Source organism: Camellia sinensis, chromosome 2, assembly GCF_055761805.1.
Source record: "Camellia sinensis isolate YWXY chromosome 2, ASM5576180v1, whole genome shotgun sequence".
NCBI classification, from domain to species: domain Eukaryota; kingdom Viridiplantae; phylum Streptophyta; class Magnoliopsida; order Ericales; family Theaceae; genus Camellia; species Camellia sinensis.
In genome coordinates this window covers 62305409-62326006 of record NC_138962.1, presented here as the reverse complement: position 1 = coordinate 62326006, position 20598 = coordinate 62305409, and the positions used below count along the sequence as shown (strand labels likewise).

At 34.1% G+C, this 20598-nt stretch overlaps 1 protein-coding gene across 2 annotated transcripts; it reads right to left on the bottom strand.

Annotated features, from left to right (window-relative positions):
- Positions 1-70: 70 nt before the first annotated feature.
- LOC114290611 (dynamin-2A) lies at positions 71-19884 on the bottom strand. 2 transcript variants are annotated; one of them, XM_028234544.2, is made up of 23 exons: positions 19338-19884; positions 15631-15681; positions 15361-15481; positions 15089-15178; positions 14459-14520; positions 14197-14311; positions 13704-14046; positions 12064-12211; positions 11158-11259; positions 10948-11067; positions 9829-9912; positions 9604-9731; positions 6776-6860; positions 6467-6605; positions 5147-5223; positions 4700-4756; positions 2503-2638; positions 2238-2389; positions 1783-1896; positions 1629-1696; positions 894-1069; positions 373-648; positions 71-217 (listed from the first exon to the last, which is right to left on the bottom strand). In XM_028234544.2, exons 1-22 carry the CDS (start codon positions 19476-19478, stop codon positions 413-415), a joined length of 2745 nt encoding a protein of 914 aa, XP_028090345.2. In that variant the 5' UTR covers positions 19479-19884; the 3' UTR covers positions 71-217; positions 373-412. The 2 variants fall into 2 exon arrangements, with proteins under 2 accessions (XP_028090345.2, XP_028090344.2); XM_028234543.2 differs by having other exon boundaries at positions 71-648.
- Between the last annotated feature and the right edge of the window lie 714 nt (positions 19885-20598).

Below are 20598 nucleotides of genomic sequence, written 5' to 3'. Positions count from 1 at the left end.
ATAGAGGATTAAGGTTTAGTCATTCTTTGTAAATTATCAAACCCATAGCCATGCACATAACAAACAAATATGAAACAAGGGATTTTTTTTTTCCCCAATGAAGTTTGATAGAATTACATATGTAGCACCCATCATAGATAGGAAAACAGATGGCAACCCCTCAAAAGAGAAAAAAGGAGAAATCTCAATGAATTTGGTACACCTCAAAATCCAGCAGCTGTGAGAACATTAGAAATTTAAAAAATAATAATAATGATAATAACTGCAATCTATCTACAGACACATATTTCCAATTATACAAAAGCTACTATAACATAATTTGAGCTCAACAAGAGCTCAAATTTTGGGGTGAGCAAGAGCGCAAACACTCACCTGACAAGAATGCATGAATTTGATCTGTCCTGAAATTTGTCTAATACTTGTAAGAGCCGGGTGGTGCTGGAGGCAACCGGTTAGGGGTGGAGCGTCGGTTGCTTGACTTGGAGCCTGAGCTTAGATCGCCGTTTTGGGAGGGGTCGCTCTTCCGACGACTGTGACCGTTGGACCCGTACCTAGATGAGTCACTGTATGAGTCAGTTGGACCATTGGCTGCAGCGTCAAATGCATTTCTCCAATCCTCACCGGGTCCACTTGTTCTTGGACTGCTTTCTGCAGAAATCAATATATATATATATATATAACAATTGAAAGCACATCAGTGAAAGACAGGTTCTAATGAATGAACCAAAATCTAGCAATAGAAAAGCCTCAAAAAAATTCATGATCCAAACACCTCTACAAGTATGTAATCAGTCCAAAGTGGAGCATTGCATACCAAGGAAAATAAGTAATGAGATCTAAAAATTAAGATAAGCACGATGAAAGTAAAAATGCTATATCTAGTTTTTTGTCACCTGGGCCATTATCGGCATCCAACATGCCAGATGCTGCAGCTGCTCGATTGTCATGAATACTCAGTTGTCTAGTGAGCTTCGAAAGAAGAGAGGATTGTTTCTGATAACGTTCCCTCCTGTGCTTTACATTTTGGTCCTCCATGAGCAACTCCTCAGTCCTTGCTGTACTTTGAGAACTACGCAATAAATGTGCAAAAATGTGAAGGCATAAGGTTTCAAAGAAAGAGAGAAAAAATAGAACATGAAAAATTAAATCAAATTGTGAGGATCAGCAACAGGCACATCTCACTAGCGCATCTCCACATCCATACGCATGTTTCAGTTAGTAGTACATGTTCTACATTAAACATAAAAGAGGAGTTGGTGTTCATTTATGTAAGATGCAGTTTTTTCTTTGTATATTAACAACCTTCTCGCATTTAATCATAGAATATAAGAAATATCATCAAGAATTGCATTTCTCACATATTTTCCACCCAACACAAGAAAAGAAAAGGCCTAAAACAAAACAAGCAATTTATAAATTAATATCTTTCTTTTTTTTATTTTTACAACGAAATATGTATATAAATAGGTTCCAAGCCAGTAACCTAGCTTCTCATTAAATTTTCAAATACAACAAACATCAGGAAGGCAAAATCTTATAGAAAAAATAACATATATAATGGTCAAAGATGTACCATCCACTCCGGTAAAAATGTAAAAAAAAATAGCAAATAAATAAATGGAACTAACCTGACTGAACTGTACAACTTATTAAGCATGTCTTCCTTGGCTTTCTCCACTTGGCAAAGAACCACTGCCTGCACAACTAGAACAGGTAAGAAAAATATAATACAAAGCTTAAAAGATGTAGGGATAAAAGTGGCATTGAGAAAATAAAACTGACTTTCGGGACATTGGCCGCAAGGCTGTTCAGAACAGCTTCAACATATCCACGTACTTCTTGGGCCATCCACCTAAGTTCTTCCTCTGGATCAGCAGGTCGTCTTGCCATTGTATCCTAAATTGTGCAAGTAGGCTAACAGTTTAGTAAAGAAGTATTTAACAATACCAGAAAAGAGCCCCTACAACTGGAAAACGATCACAAACTATAGAATTTCGAGTTTTTGCACCAACTTAAGAACCCTAAACTCAGACCTCAAGATTTGAGAGGGATGTCTAGAAAGAAAACAAATAAATTTCATTTCTCACTAACTTAAAATTCAAAGTATTTATTAGAAATACACTAATCCATGGGGAAAACAACTCTGAAGGAACTTTTAGAGAACTGAAAACAATTACAGAGAGTAGTTGCGCTGAGAGTATGCACAAGTACAAAACAAGCATTGAATAATAACTCACAAGTGACCCATCAGAAAGACTCTGCCGCATTGAAACACCAGATTCACCCTTCAGTTGAACTCCTTTAGAAGCAGGGACCACATTTCCTAACTTATTTAACCACTCAACCTTATCCGCCGGACTCTCAGCCTTCAACACAACAGCGCTGTGAGCTGCAAGATCATAGAAATTTTAATGTGCATTGGCATGCATCTCAACAGGCAAAAGGAAATAAGGGATGATCCACGAATAAGACAGTTCTTCAACATAAAGATGAATATTCTACCTTTAAGAACAGTCTTATATGGAACCTTGCTTGTAATCTTGAATACAAGACTGGGTGTTGGTCCATTCGCCTTTTTGTCCTTGGAACTTTTTGAAGGGGCCTCTTCTTCATCAGACACTTCTTCAATATTACATTCCTGAATAATGCATCCAAGATCAACTAATGAATGCGGTCACTTTCAAACTATCTTATTACAACCATTAATTTCATATATCAAAGTAAAGTTGAATAACTCCATCCCTCAAGATGTGACATAAATAACAGGAGTACACGCATTGATAACTTTACTTGGGATTCATTATATCACTACTAGGGTATGTAGAGCCATTTTTGGTCTGATAACAGACTCGTCGAGAAACTTGTTTAACAGCTGACCCTTTAACAAACAAAATATATAGTGGAGACTGACAATTGTTCAAGAAACCAACTTGGTTCCATAGTGGATAATGAATAATTCTACTCAACCATTTTTAACAAAAAAGAATTGATTACACTGCTAACAAAATAATAATAATAAAAAAATACACAAAACCAAGATATATGTGGATATAAGTCGGTCAATTTATCATGTATGCCACAATCAAATCAATCAAATCAATTGGCTTAGAACTTGATGTCCCCAGTCACACAGTCTATTAACTTTGGACCACAAAAATAAAATTCTATCAGGAGTATGTAGGCCCTAGAAATGAAAAGCTATTCAACATTAGGTGGTAAAAATCATTGGAATGGAAGATGAACAAATGTTGAACAGGGATGGGAAATATGATGACAGTTCATTGGTGATAGTTTCCATGACAATGAAAGACTTGCTAACCGTGACATGTATTAACTGGTTACTGAAGAAATTATTCCTGAGGCTAGTTCTTTCTTTCTTTCTTTCTTTTTTATGGAAAGTAAATAATTCTATCAAGAGGCTTATTCATTTATTTTTTTTTAAAAAAGACCTGGACAAGAACAAGAAGCTCAATCCCCTCTGCGTAAGAGGGCACAAGGATCATTTATTTCAAGTCAGACATATTTTATCCTCTCACAAAAAAATAATACGATTATAATTGAAAGTTTTATATTCAGACCTTAGTTGCACAAAGCGGGAGTGTGGAATCGTAGACATTTCAAGAATCGTTGGTTGGGAGCATTTGTATATATTTTAAATAATATATAAAAATATATTGTAAGATTAAATTTTTTTCTCTAATGATAATGGAAATATATATGTTATAAATAAATAAATAAATAAATAAAATAATAAATCATATGTCAAAATATTCTAATTATATACTTTTATTAGATTTTTTTTCATTTATTCTAAAATATTTTTATTACTTTTTTTATCTATTTATTCTAAAATATTTTTGTTAAAAATTATTTATTTTCTTAAAAAAATAAAATAAAAGAAGAGAGAGAGAGAGAGAGAGAAGACAGGAGAAGAGGAAAGAGAGAGATGACGAAGACAGAGAGAAGAGGAGGAGGAGGAGATCGATCTTGAGAGATGAGATCGAGAGAGCAGACAAGATCGATCGATCGAGAGAGATGACGAGATCGAGAGAACACAGACAGACGATTGATAGAGAGATTGAGGTCGAGAGTGAGGATAACAGATCAGATCAGTTCCTTCTCTTCTCAGATTCATGTTTCTCTTGCATCAGACTAGCAATTCTTCTCCGATTCTTCCTCAGAAGCGCAGAACTGCGCCTCTTCAGCTGATTCGTGATCAACTTCAACATTTCCTGCTACTATTCAGACATCCAACCCAACCAAAATGAACAATAAATCATCTAAATTTAAACCAAGAAAAATTAGTTCAAAATATAGTAAATGCCTCCAAACCTAGGATGAGTACATGACCTGGCCCCCAAGGGCGCATTGAGCCCATGGTGGCTTTTCTAATGAAGCTATCTATATCCATCATAAAAATAAAAACACATACCAAATGCTTCCACTTTTCAAACAGCAACATGTTTCTGACAAAACATAAATCAAAGAAACAAAAGCTGTCTAGTTCAACAAAATTTATTAACGGATGCCCAAAGCCTGATGCAAGCTTATAATTTCTTCAAAAAACTTCTTAAAAAGCTTGGCAAGAACTATGAAACTAAAAAGAGACAATGGAAACATCCTTGAATCTATTGTCTAGTAAGACAGTATGCAACTAAATTCTAGTCTAATCTGAGCGTACTAACAGTTAACTTAATACCTCCAAGGTGATAACGCCATGAAAATGTCTTTCTTCCTGCTTTTTGGTGTATCCCAGCTGAAAGATGAAGTGGATATCAGAAAACTAATGAGATGATAAACAACATATGTAGCCACCAAATTGATCAGTTGCTAACTGCTATCATGACAATACCGATAAATATAAAATAAACAAAATGTGTAGGCTTTTAGAATAAATATCAAGCATATTATAGAGAGTTTTCTACGTGGATATCAAGTGTGTCTCTGATCGTGTATATATAAGCTAAGGAACTGCCAAGAGTATGAACTTTTAGTATTAAAAGATAAAAGAAAAAAGAAAAGAAAAGTAAAAATATGCAGACACCCAACCTGCCACTATCTCATATCCATACAAGTATGTTGAAGAGATTCAAATATCATTGATCTCACTATAAATTTATAAAATTCTTTATTACCAAGTACTAACCTTTCCAGTTTTCTCATTTAAAACAAACCATTTTCTACTCCACCCATTCTTTTTTGCACTTTTTTTCAATAAGAAACCTGCAATCACACAGCAAAACTACGTTATAAGTACAAATACAGATTGTAGGGATGTCAACAGCTCAGTTTCACATAGGAAAAGAAAAGATTCATGATCAGTTCTATTTTTAACATTTTTGTATGAGGGTTATTTTTGTAATTTTATATTATGTCAATTGAGAGGAAGCCGAGATGGGAGAAACAGTGGAATTTGTTAGAGCCACAGCTCTAGCCTCCAGGTATCCTTCCCCTTTTCCCCCTTCTATATTCTTCTACTTGTGGATTATTCAAGCTCCCTAATGGACTCAAGGATTTCCCCCATTTCTTTCACCCCTCAATTATCCTTTCGGATTCAAGGCCACTAGTGAACTGTAGGGTTTCTCCCCTCTCGTCTCTTCTTTTGGATACAGTGCTTAGTACACATTGTCTCGCCTAAATTTTTCATGTTTAGTGTGGTGTTTGTGGGTGTAGAGGAACTATCAATCTTAAGGAGGCTACAAAAAAACATTCACACTTCAGATTTCTATTGGATCTTGTTGATGCATGATTTGATGTATGCGGGGGTATTACTTAAGTGTTACTTTCGCTTTTTATACAATGGATAGTGCCACCTCCACAACCTTTTTCCATAAAATTTACTTCTATTTATCAAGAATTGTTGAAGAAATTATTCTACAGTGTCAAAAAATTAAATCTAAAATCCCAAAATTACTTTATTGAGCAACTTCAAGTCATAGTCTAAATAGGCTATCTGTTGCATAAATGAGCAATGCTTCTATGCATGTGAAACAGAGAAACTGTGCCTGTCTAACTCTGTATGTCAATAGATAATCTAATGCACTAGAACTTAATTTGTTGCATATGCTTGATATCACGTTTTAAAGATTCATATCACTCAAACAAAAAAATAAAACTCCATCCAAATTTTTTTTTTTTCCTTCATGAAAAGTCTCATGCCACAATCATCCATCTGCAAAAATGCAAATTCAAAACCCATAGAGAAACTACGAATATTAAATACAATAGCTCAAAAGCTCTTAGTCATCCAATCACACAGAAAGTGAGCTCTTGGTTGCATGATTTAGAACATTCCAATGTTAATTCACGCAACATAACCAAACAGGAAAGAATAAACAGTAAACATTTCTATCCTGAAACTTATACAGTGATGAAGTAAATATCATATAAGCCATAAAAAAAGGGGGGCAAAAAGCAACATAAACTAGACCAACAAAAAATATGAGTAAAATGTTATAGTAGTAACCTGCTGTTATCTCCCCATCAGGCCCAGCAGTCTTCAAGCCTGATCCCTCTTGTGCATCCTTATCTTGCTGACTGGGTTTATCCTTCATTGATTTTAAGCTTCCCCCAGTTTGCTGGCCCCCAGTTTGAGGACTAGTGGCCTAAAATGGAAGACAATATAACTATAAAAACAAATACTATCCAAGGACATTAATCAAAAGGAAGAGGGGAGAAGGGGGATGGACCTAAATGCAGTAATTATGAACAATTCACATAAAATAAGATGAACTTAGCACCAAACTACTACAAAATCACAAAAGAGAACACCTACCCTATTTAACATGGATTGCTCCGCATCAGGTGCCTTTTTAGAAGATCGGTTTTTTAGCTCATCCTCTCGCCGCTGCCTATCCATCCTGGAAAGAATTAAACATCAATGGAGACATTCCAAGAAACCATATCAAGCATCTGTTCTTAAAGATATGCCAGACAAAATGACTATCAAACAAAAAAACCTTTCAAGAAAGATAACAATGTGTAACTACACCACAAAAAACATGGATAGAAGTGTTATGAATGGAGGGAATTGAGCATTCTACTTGCAACAAATTACCAGTTGTCCCAATGAAATTAAAGTGGCCCTTTAGGGAAAAGTAGGCTCAAAACCACAATTTCGTTGATTGTCTTGGTTTTTACCATTTTAAGGAGTGTGTTCAACAGAATAAATCTTCTAGCTATGAAGCACCTACACTTCAAAACAAATGTCGTGTCCATGTTGGACACACGGACACTTGGGGGACACGCGGACACTTCGGGGATACACCACATGGCGTGTCCCCTTATTTAATTAATTTATTTTCTGAGGACTTGCGAGAGACACTCTGGGGACACACTAGTGACATGCTAAGTTGTCTTTTTTCCCATTTTATTTAGTGCTTTTGATGAATGTTAAATGTTTATTATTTTTTTCTTAAATTTAAATACTTAATACATTATCCATAAAATAAAAAATATATAAACTGTAAGTGTTAATTTAAAAGTGTTTTTTAAATTTATTTATTTATAGAATCAAAGTTAGTTTTTGTTAATATTGACTGTTTGTGGATGGAATATTAATCTAGATAGCAAATAAAAATATATGAAAACATATTTTATGGTCGTGTCCCCGCCGTGTCTGTGTCCACATTTTTTTTGAAATTGTTGTGTCCCGTGTCCGTATTTGTGTCCGTATCCGTGTCCGAATCTATATCCGTGCCCGATTCTATATCTGTGCTTCTTAGACTTGAGTGGTAGCACCTGCAAATCAAGTTCTTTTTCCCTACTATTATTTGTCGTGTCCAAAGAAGCATGGACACGAACACGGATACGGACACGAATGCGGACACGGGACACGGTGATTTAAAAAAAAAATGGAGACACGGACATGGCAGGAACACTGCAATAAAATATATTTTTATTTACTATCTAGATTAATATTACATCTACAAACAATCAATATCAACAAAAACTATCTTTAATTCTATTTTTTTTTTAAAAACACTTTTAAATTAACACTTACAGTTTATATCTTTTTTTATGAATGATTTATTAAGTATTTCAATATGTGAAAAAAATATAAACATTCAACATTCATCAAAAGCATTAAATAAAATGGGGAAAAAGACAACTTGGCATGACCCTAGTGTGTCCTTGAAGTGTCCACTGAAAATAAATTAATTAAATAAAGGGACATGCCGTGTGGTGTGTCCCATACTTGTCTCCGAAGTGTCCGCATATCCCTAAAGTATCCATGTGTCCAACACAGATACAACACTTGTTTTGAAGTGTCGGTGCTTCGTAGTCATCTAGCTATCCAAGAGGATCACATTCTTTCCCCTCCGTGTAACCATTATACTGAACCAGCAACAACATTATAATAAACTACTGGTCAATACAATCTTGCACTATCAGGAAGTTCTTGAAAACTATTGCAAAGCCAACCATTTCATAATATCAACCCCAAATATTTATAATAAAAAAAATACAAATGATGTAGACATATCAGGACTAGTACACAAACCCAAAAAAAGAGTAGCATCCACAGCCCACTGTGGTACCAAAATGATTGTGAGGGATGGACAAGGGCTACGCACAACATATAGTGGACACTATAAATGACAAATATTCAAAAACACACGCACAAAATTCAACATAAGAATGGCATGAATAAGATAAAATGAGTGTATTTAATGATAAAGTAATAAAAGGATTACATTCATTCTATAAACAAATAAAGGTAATAGTAGTCTCTTTCAACAAAGGATTGATTGTTGGGGAACCTAAGTAGCCATGCAGTAATAGGAAATAAGAATTGGGCCCCTTCTACAAAAGCAACAATATCATACAAGAAGGCCACAAACAAAACCTTAGCTTTTGAGAGATGTTGGAAAGAACCATTTGCAAGTGTGATAAACTCTTCACAGAGAAGAAGAAAGAAAAAAATTATAAGGTAGAAGTGTACCAAGATGCAAGCAATTTGTCCAGTGAATGTCTAGAATAAAAACACTGAAATATAAACTTGTGGCACAGCTAGGATATTTCTGGAAATATCTGACATCTGACTCTAACTCTCTGACATATGTCAGTCCCAAACAGTGCAATAGCTCTTTAAGACTAGTCTCGAGCCCCCATAGCAAATCATGGAAAATATGGGATTCAAGTGTCACATCCTTTGTAACAATACAAATAACTCATCTTCTCAGATGATATACTTGAAACATTCTCACAGCAATGAGACCTTTACATATTACAATGACAATCAATAAACACACAAATTGTCCGCCTATTCCTCAAAATATAAGTTTTTTGAAATTCTTCAAGGCTTTTATTACACAGCAACAAAACATAAATGTCACAAAGAACATAAAGTTAGTGCTACAAAGCCTCCATTAAAGTTATTTCATGAAATAATTAGGGCAAACCATCAAGTAATGACAAACTATTTGTTTAAAAGCATATTCTATAGAAGTAAATTGAACAAAGAAAACACAACTGCACTAAATCAAATATTATTGCCACAACAAAATATTTAAATATTTAACATTTAATAAGAGTACATTTCAAATCTCAAATATATTAACAAAAGCCTTGACAAGGTCATTGTCCAAGAATTGAGCATACCGCCTCTGTACCAAACGGATGAAGTGTTGTGGAGGAACAAATGCACGCTCCATATCAACAAGAGCGATCACCATATTCTTTGCTTCATTCTTAAAACCGTCCAATGCCGCACTTGCAATTGCCACAACCTACTTATATTACCAACTACGGATTATTACCAGAAGAAAGCATTAATACATCCAGCCACACAAACTACAAGAATCAACTGCAGCAAGGCATAATTACCTCTCTCTTAAAAGAAGGATATCTTCCAAGACCTGGTGTACCATTTGCAGCTGCCGTAACTATATCCACGAGTACGCGGTGCACCTAATTTTACAGTTACATATAAAATTGGCACACAAAATGACGTAAAGAAAACAGCAAAGAACAAACAGAATTCCATGTATATATGCAGTGAATATACATAAAAAATATGTGCCTTGAAATCTTAAGTAAGTCAGTGTCAATGTGGATTCAGTGTATTCTCTCCATCAGATAGCTTTGAATGTGTCGATTAAATATTTGAAAAATAAAATATTGAAGGATGAAAATTTCATAAGTAGTAAAACGTTAATTAAAACAATTTGAAAAAAAAGAAGAAAAGATGCATTAATTATTTGAGAAATAAAATACCAATTAGAGCAATTTGGAAAAAGAAGGGGAAAAAAAAAAGCCAACTGGGAAGAAAACAGTAGTTATTCGTGGCCAGGATATTTTCAGATCTAAATGGAAAACGAATTTCTTAATAAGCAGATATTCTGCAGCCTATTAGAAATAAGGCCCGATTGGGTAAACTTCAAAACCACTTATGCTTTTTCTTTTGATTACACTTATGCACCTCTTTGATTTTTCTGAAACCCATTTGACTGAGGAACCGCCTCCCATATATCAATAAAGTGATAGGGGGTCCATACCAAAAACCCCTGCCATCAAAAGTGCCTTCTTGTGAAATGGTTAAAAGAGGAGGCAAAAGAAAAAACTAACGAGCCGTTTAATCAGATAGAATAATATTAGGTGGACTACAGATATTTTCAAAAAAGACATAAAAAAAGTAATGAACCAAGTGATATGCAGTATTCGGTTCATGATGCAACACACTTCTTAGTTTGTGAGAAGCCACAGAATCATATGGCTTTGGTTAATATGGAACCAAAAAGGAGCTGAGGGGAACACAGACTTCCAGGGAAGAAATAGATGTTAGCAGCCACAAATACAAAAAATTACATGCTGAAAGGGTTGAAAACCAACCCATGATTTAAAAGTGGAAAAAAATACAAGCATAAAACAGTCAACCCTTATGCACACATCTGGACTGTGATCATGGAGGCATAGAAAAACATAAAACATATTATGTTGTTTTACCTCATCAACACAAAGACGTGCAGGTTCTTTTGCCAGCTCTAAAACACCTTTTATTAAAGACCTCAATCCTTTCTCAGGGGAAATAAGATAGGGTTGATAACCATCTGCTTCAAGCACAATCTGGAACCAACTCAAAACGGTCATCATAGAATCAAATAGCAAGAAAGCTACATATTGTAACTGAAAATTCAAACAGACAAGAACAAATACCCTTTTGACATTGTTCAAGTCAAAATGTCTGTCTAAAGGCAGCTGTTTAATCCTGTTAGGGAAGTTGCCCTCAAAACTAGCAACAACTTTCCAACCACTACCCTGCAATAAGTATTTAAAGTTTATAACAGCAGTTAAAAAAGGGGACAGAAAATTATCATTTTGTCTCTGACAGAAAAGAATATAGATGACAGTGTATGGTTGAATCTTTCTTGAATAAATTTCAGAACCAGAAAAGAAGTTATGCAAATCTCGGACATGTATCATGCCTTGGTCACAATGTTATTCAGGCCCTAAAAACAGTGCTGCTTCACTAGCTAAAATAGGAGCCCTATACTTTCTTCAACTATGAGGACTCCTCCAAATTATTTTTACAACTCTCTTTAATTCTAATAAAGAAAAAGAAAAGAAAAGGGACTCTGACCATGAATTTGCCCAAAATATTCCTCATGTAAGCAAGTTATAAAATGACTTACAAGCATAAATGCATAATCCATGTAAGAGGAATAAACTAAACAATTCTCAATCTTATAAGATTATCAAGCACATTCATTCATTTAACATGTTTTTTTTAAAATCTTCTTCTCTCTCCAAGGTATCATGGAAATATACGCCACACCAAAGGCACTTGCAACATAACCCTAACATTCACAACATTATTTAATTCTCCAAACTCTTAAAACATTTTTCTAGTGCTAAAAATTCATTGGTGTTTAACTCTGATATATATTTATAAAAGAAAATTAGTTACAATACCCGGTATTAATCATATAGTAAATAAAATGGAACACTAAACCAAAGTCCTATCAAACGTCAGCTGTCGTACAGTCCTTTTCTGTCAATATGAACCACATTGATTAAGTACATATATGCACGAATGAGGGTTTTTCCACAATATTTTCTCACCTCACCAGTTGTAATGTGTAGGAGAAATTTATCCTCAAATTCACGGCAAAGCTCCAATGCCAAAGCTTTTGTACCTTCAGAACTATTAACCATTTGTTCACCAAGCCTTACTAACTCATCTTGCACTACTTGAGACTTTCCCTGAAGCCTGCAATTGTAAAACAATTTAAGAAATAAGAGCTCAATAAAGGTACTTAAAACTCAAGTATACAAAAAAAAAGCTTGATAAGATTCTCAGCCATGTACGGCCACTCAAGAGCTCATATACAAACTCCATCCACAACATGAAATAGAAAACCAGGACATGATATTCTTCAAATACACTAAAGAGAACAAAAGCAGGCCATGAAGGCACAAGAACAAATCAGCTCTTTATGAGCATGTTTCCGGCAAGCTAACTCAATATCATAAGAAGTTTTGCAGCATGAAAGGCCTCTCCACTGCTACCACTGATCGTTGACACAAATAATAAGACCCTCGGTCAACAAGAACCTACAAGGAGGAACAATGGTTTTGGTTGAAATCATAAATAGCTAATTGCTTTTACTTAGGCCTGGAACTGGACGTCAATAATGGAACAGCCCTTTCATGGACGCCATTAACAGACACCGAGCCCTTTTTTCAGGGTGATGCCCCAGTTGTGGTCCATCAATTCATGCATGAAAAAAAATGTACTCTAGAGATTTTGGAACTCATTTCAGTAAGGAGTGAGAGAATCAATTTTCTTTCAAGATCCAGCAGTTCAAGGGTAACTTTCTGTAAAAAGGGAAACATCTACCAGTAATAAACATAGAGGCAATAGACCAGTTTAGTCTAGAGTTACTTCAGATATACTTCTTTAGTTTTTGTTTTTTTTTTAAGTATATCCACTTCCCCTCTTGTTTTTTTTCCCTGATAAGTTGAAGATTTTATTCTTATTAGAGAGAAAAGAAAAGAAATAAAAAGGAGCAGCAATAGATCCGGAAGTGTAAAATTCTTGACCTGTTCAGTAATCAGTACTTTTCAGAACAAACTACTTTGCCTCGGGGAAAATAACTAATTAGCAAATAATATTTTAGTATTTCACAACTGCATTCTTAATCATGAACCTATATAGCTGCTATGTAAGATGAGCATATATGCAGTAATGCACTACAGTTCTGATTGCGCCACTAGATTCTGAAAGGCCTCTGAATAAGGATTTTTCGTGCTAACAGTTAAATGAAAAGCAAATAGGGAGGAAAAAAAGAAAGAGCACACAAATGCAGGATTGCTGTTAACATCCCTATTGGCACGGCTTCCAGTCATGCAAAAAACCTCTCCAGAAATGGGGTTAAGGTTAGCAAGAGCCTCCTGCACTGAGTTGCTCTTTATTTTCTTTCTCTTTTTCTTTTTTATTTCCCTTCATCTTTTCACTCCTAATTTTGCATCTATGGAAAGCAAATTACTTTTACTTATCATAGAATAATGTCCTAACCACCCGAACACATATTCAATAGATAGATGGCAGCACCAAAAGAGGGCAATCATCAGAAACATAAATACACAAAACCATTTTAGAAGCCAGGAAAACCACACAAGAAAAACGAACACAATGACCATCACTGAAATTAATGGCCATAATAGGAAACCAAAGGTCAATCAGTATCTGGAAGAAGTACCCTGAGAGAAGATTAGGAAGCCTGACTTTCATACGGTTACGAATTTGGTGAGCAAGGGTCTCCACCAAAGCTAATCTGCCAAGCTTGCTTTGAGGGGCTCCTGTTAGTATAGATTTTAGACTTTCACTCTCAGCACGCCAAGCTGTTTCTAACGAGCTTTCAGACCCAACATTGCCTGATTGTGTTGAAGCAATTGCAACTGTTTGACCAATCAAACCAACCCAGGGAATGTCAGAGGTACTGCGTGGTCCCTGACCCAGTAGAAGAGCCTGAACGGCTGCAAGGGTTTTTGGCTCTGTAGCCGCTTGATCTATTTTACTAATAACACCAATAGTTCTGGTACCTACAATGAACAGACAACTGTTGATTTAATTCTTCTACTTAAGGAAAAGGGTGTTAAGGGATAAGACATAATAACAGAAAGTCCAAAGAAAGTAAAAAAAACAAAACAAAATAAACCAAAAACAAGATGCAAGGTCAACAGCAAACCCACTTTCTCCATCATATTCCTTCGCAAGTCTGAGGCCTTTATATGAGGAAACTTCTGGTGCCAGGGCAGCAGGTATTACAACTAGCAATATCGCATCGTTGTGTTCTACATACTCACTCTGTATGAAATATAGGAAATTAGATCTCCCTTCCAAGAAGAGGATTTCAGAAACTCAATTGGAAGAAATATCTTCCAATAAAATACAGAGCATCCTTTTTATCAAAGAATCATTTGCAACTCAAGAATCTAATGAGCAGCCACTCACCAATGAGTCATCAAAACTTCCTTTATCGACTCCCGGTAAATCAATTAATTTCAATGGTGGAGCTGCAAAAAAAAAAAAAAAAAAAAAGAAGAAGAAGAAGAAGAAGAAGAAGAAGAAAAAAGACACATAATAAATGAATAAATAAAGTTGGGTGTAATCCTGCTACACAAAACAGAAAATCCAATTCTTCAAACATGTTATCAGCAATTCTCATGCTTTCAGTCTGATGAGCAATATATGGTCCTTTTATAGCAAACTCTTCATCTTTAAATTATCTCACTTGCAATATTCTCTTTGGCAAACCAACAAGGGTTTCCAGCTTCTAATCATAGATTATTAACGCTACACAACTCCTGTTATAGACTTAAAACTTCACCAGAGGACACCACAAGATTCTAACCTGCCAGAAGAAACCTGAAGAACTTCTGTCATATTATAGTGGGTATTATTATTTCCCTATTTGTTTAAGTTTTTTCTTTTCTAGTGGAAAGCATAAATGCCGTATCAATTTTTAATTAATTTCAGATTAACTAGCAAGGGCAGATAGCGAAGGATGAATGCAGAAGCATGCATGTGTCTAACACAACTTTTATCTTGCAAAAGAAATCAAACACTTGGATCATGACTGACCTGTACTAGTGCGGAGTTTCAAAAATATTTCATCGCGACTCTTCCCTGAACTTTTGCTTAGCCTATCCTGTAAAGAATGCCGAAGAGCACCTGTTTTGAGCCAAAAATAGTAGAAAAATGACAATCAGAGTCATCAAAAGACCACTTCACAGAGTTTATTGTTAGAACCTAATCTCTATAGATGTACGGACACACGCATATATAAATAAATGAATAAAAAACTGCATCGTTGACTGAAATCAAATGGATTACAGTTTGGCAAGAGGCCTCACTTGCAGAAACCTGTTGGTTTTTGCTGTCAATCTGCAAAATAATTGATTTGCTGCTTAAGGAACTATCCCTTGCTAAATCGATGCATATAGGAGCACGAGTAGCACCACCTTCACCAGTTGGCTGTCACAAAAAGGTGTGGCAAAAGAACACAAAAATAAAATATTTATACAAAAATTATTTACCAACTTAATGATAAATGAAAACTTCAAAGAAAAAATGCTTAGCCTTACATTAGGGGGAAAAAAATGCCACAAAGAAAAAGAACTTACAAGAGCAGGATGTCCAATTAGACTGTTCAAAACAGCTGATTTACCCGCACCCTGACCAATTTGTCCAGTTAGTAAATACTTGCCACAAAGAGTACAATAACCGTAACAAACATGTTAAAAATAAAAATAAAAATAAAAAGGGACGCATATGTTACAAACTTGCAATGCCATTATTCGAGCTCCCCTCTAGTATAAGTTAATGATCTACATAGACAAGGTACATCAATCTTTATGAAAATGAAACCAATTAACCTTTCTTCATATGGTTATAATCCAAACGAAATTTCATATTTTCTATTGCGAGACTGGAACATGATTCATGAAGTTTTCATCCAACAACTAGAAGTGTAAAAATTTTGGATTAACCATACAAGTAAACAGTAAACCTCTCAGATCAGGCCGCTTGACAAAACAATCCATTAGTTTGTGCTAACAGTAACAGCAACAAATGTTGGGATAGCACTAGTGACTAGTTGTGGTGGCAGCAATACAGTGATGGTAGTATTAACGATGACAGTGCTAACGTTGATGGTGGTATTACCGAAGGTGCATCAGTAATAGAGGTGACAGTAGTGAAATGGAAATAAATGGTAATGCACCAGTAGCAATGTGATGTGGATGGCAGCAGTACCAGCGCTGGAAGTGGCAGTAAAATCACATAAACATTGTTAATAGCAAAAGATATTTTAAAATGTAAATAATAAAATATTAAAAAAGATTTTTTTCAGAGAAATGATGTTTTGGAAATCAAAAACCATTTGCTGTCACAAGAAATTCTCACTCCAAATTTTTCTACAATCAAATTAACAGAAAAATTGAAGCTATCATAAAGTAAATAAGAAATATTACTACCAAAAAAAAAAGTTCAAAGTTGTAACAAAAATATTAACAATATACTCCATTCATAACATTAGAAGTATTATTTCAGTAATTTTCCATGCATTAAGAACAAAATTTTGAAACAGTAAGGCATCAGTTCATGTGAAAAATTGAAAAAATATTGAAGAAGCAAAGGTAGGAGAAGAAGAAGGAACTTTCCCAAACTTTTTCTTCGCATGCAACTCCTCCAATGCTGAGCACACCAATACTCTACCCTAAAAATCCTTATTTGAAATACACCCTACCTCAATTGATGTCCTTTTAGATCAAAATATGATTCAAGAACATCAAGGCTAGTAATTTAAAAACAAAAGATGAAAGGTATTTCAGCAGCAGAGTTATATTCTCAATTCTGGATCAAAATAATTCAAACATCACAATCTACTAACTTTATTCATCTACAATGGTAGCGTAGACAGTAGACTGTCATTGGGTCTAAGATGAGTAGTTTGATTGAGGTATTGCCAAGAGGAGTTGAGTAGAGTTGTGCATTGTATGAAATTTCGCATACCCTAAGCGTCTAAAATCTTATTAACAAATGCCCCTACACTCCTAAACAAAATCCCACGAATGCACAACTTCCTCATTATGTTTTGAAAATCTAAATAAAAAATGGACAAAATAAGACACCTCAAGCTAGCCTGATTGTAATTGCATGCTCTTGGTGCATACTGCCCATATTTTCGTTACAAATAAAGAGCATCACATGCCTTGGATGTCACATTAGAAACTTTACAGATGTTATTCCAACTCATCGCAAGGGATAACCACATTGGGGGGAAACAAAATTAAAAAAATAAACTAATTTATGACGAAAGTAATATGATCAAAAGCAATATTACATTAGGCCATGGTGGCTTCTCAATGTACTGCATCAATTATCTATGTTTTGGAAAAATTATTGAACAGGTTGAATCTAAGATCATAAATATATACGTGCAAGGGCCAGTGTGTGCAACTGTGTGCACAAGGAAGCCAAATACTGCAGTCAAACCAATGGTGTTAATATTGTACTGGACAGCATACCGTTATTGTCATTGGTATTGTATGTACTGGTATCAGCGCATTTCAAGGTACTGTTTCAGATTTATTGGTATAAATATTATATTTATATTTACATAATATGACTTTCACCTAATTTTAGAAAATTCATCTCTTTTTATCTTTTTATTTTAAAAATATTTACACTAAATATAAACATACAAGAATTACCACTCCAACAATGGAGATCTTATAATTGATTAACATAATAAAGAAGTACGCAACAGTATATCCTACATCTCCACCATCCAAGTCATTCTAAAATAGTAAAACAAACCAAAGCAAGCTGTTTGGCACACTTCCGAAATTACTGACTCTCGAGTTCCCCTCATTGATTCTTCTCTCTTTAAATCTCTATATATATATAATCTACATATCATATCAATCCATAAGAATCTTGATGTCCTAGTTTTGATTTATCATTTAATTTGTTTCGGAGAGCACCAAAGACTACCGGTAACACGTAAAATTCACTGGGTTTTGGAGAATGCTTCACAAGATTATTTGAAGGTGTGTCTTTACTGTATTGGGATTTAGTTTTTACTCTCTGATCTGGAGATAAGTCCTTACTCATGGTTCTTACCATGTTTTTCCTTTTTCTTTTGGTGAAAATAGATAATTTCAAATTAGAGTACCTTGCAACCCCAAAATTATAAAAGTTCATACCACCAAATTATTTACATAACAAAATTTTAAAAAATAGTTTTCAAGGTGAGTTTTATCAAATATTGATCCATGTTGTTTGTTATTAATATTATTTATAATATGTTTGTATTGTGTAGAGTTGCTTATATTTTTCTATTTGTTCTGATTTGTTACAATTCATGTTTTCTATTCCGAAGTCAATTATGTTTTCTTCCTATGCATCACATTTAAATTTGCTTATCCACTTATTTTGCATTCATTAATGTTTGTTCATTATCTAAAAGTAGAAATATTGTCTACATTTAACATGACATTCTAAAAAATTCGTTCATAAAATTTAATACTACTTATTGAAACGAATTATCATTTCATTCATAGACACATACGTTTTCAAAAATGAAAATTTTCAAAACTAAACTACTTAATAAAATGGAAGATGATTTTGTAATAAGTTACTTGATCACATTTATTGATAATACATTACTTGACGTTTTGATTCGAGCCTATCACAGATGATTTTATTTATAAAAAGTGCCGACAACAAAATTTTTAGATAGTTAACTTTAGTAAAGGGAGACATATAGTAATAGTTATTATTTTTGTCAAGTTAACACTGGGAAGAAAAATGTTTGATCATATTTTTGTGCTCAACTGTGTTGACAAAAAATGTCTGATTTGTGTTGGTAGAAATCAAAATTTAAATTTTTACAATAAATTTTATTTAAGAGTTAAATGTGTTTTTGCCCTCCACATTTCAAATATTGGATCCGTCCAGAAAAACAGGAGTCAGAGCTAATAAAGCACCAGATATTTCGAATAGACTACGAAGGAAGTAGTAAAAATTTTAGATGTGGTACGTGTGGAACACAGCTCACATTATAGAATAACCAAGTCAATAGCAACATTAGCAAATATCATACATTACATTACACAAATAATACTACTCAATTAATCAAATCAACAATATTTGAGACACTACTTCACATATTCAGCATAATCACAATTGCACAAACCATACCAAAAATGTATAAGCAATTCCAACTATAGCTAGCTCAGATGCAGCAAATAGAACCAAAATCAAGACTAAAAAACAACTAGATCCATAGATCTAATCACCAAAACCAATAAACCAAAAAACTCACAGTATTGCCGAGAGCAACGACGTTGAGGAACGTAGACTTCCGCCTGGACGGTGAGTTTTCGTCAACATCTTCGTCGGCAAGTAACGCAGCAGCTTGCCTCATAGAATCGGAAAGCTGAGCCAATTCCTCGATCGCATCCATGGATTCGCTGAATCAATCACTCAAACGAACAAACAAACACAAATTCAAATATATATAAATCAATGATGTCGAAATCGGATCGAAGGAGTGGGGATCGAGATTGTAGAAAGAGAGAGAATGGGAAACCCTAGGGAAGATTATGAGAGAGATCCAGTGGCGAAATATATGTGTGTGGGGGGTTCCGGCGGAAGGCCGGAGATTCTCAAAAGTGGAACTTTTGAAATTAGGAGAGAGAGAGAGAGAGATAGAGAGAGAGAGAGAGAGAGATGAGAGGTAAATAGGAAGTCTATATGATGAAGGAAACAAAATATAAATTTCAAAGCGAAATGTTCTCTCTCCACCTGTAATGAAACTGGAGTTATTCATTTTTTTTTTTTGTTTTTTCACTGATGTAGGGCCTGAGATTGGGAATTTGCCTTGTCAACTAAGGTTTTTAAATTTCAAATTTTTATTATTATTTTTTTAGAACGGAAAATTTCAAATATTTTTGAACTCGAATACCCCTTTTTTGGCTTAATTTATAAGTATTGAGTTTTTTATTTTGGGAAATGACCACAAAATGGAATTTGCAGTAAAAATTTAGGTAAATTATAAATATACTACTTGATATTTATTTAAAATACGAATCACTTACAAATAACTTTCTGTTATAATTTTTTATTTAACAGAATTAATTAAAAAGTTAAATTTCTAACTATTCACCTATATAATAATAAAATTATTTAAATTATTAATTGAAATAAAATTTTAACATTATTAAAAGCTGTTAAACCTATTTGTTATGAAATTAGAAACCTTTGGGGGCATAATGTAATTTCTAAAGCACAAGAAAAATTTATAATTTAAATAAATTTCAAGAGGTGTGTTTGTAATTCACCCAAAAATTTACTAAGAATTTGTCTGGGAATATTTTTTTTTGGTTTTTTTTGTCAATTTAACTTCACTAAATTAGTTCTATTTGAGAATAATTTTTTGATTTTTTATTTTTTTATGAGAAAAAAAGTAAAATTATTACAATTTGAATGTAACATTTTGTGTTATTAACTTGTTTAGTGTATTTTGTCTTTTTATTTTTTTTTAGTCTCAACCTAAACCCAACTCACTTATCAAACGAGGACTA

Bases quoted from the DNA above. Each gene is read 5' to 3' on its own strand.
- LOC114290611 (XM_028234543.2), bottom strand. From the start codon at position 19,478: ATGGATGCGATCGAGGAATTGGCTCAGCTTTCCGATTCTATGAGGCAA. The intron at 11,260-12,063 runs GTGAGAAAATAT...TACTTATTGCAG, and splicing joins TACACATTACAACTGGTGAG to GGTAGTGGTTGGAAAGTTGT. The intron at 6,861-9,603 runs GTATGCTCAATT...AATTCTTTCCAG, and splicing joins ATCCGTTTGGTACAGAGGCG to GATGGATAGGCAGCGGCGAG.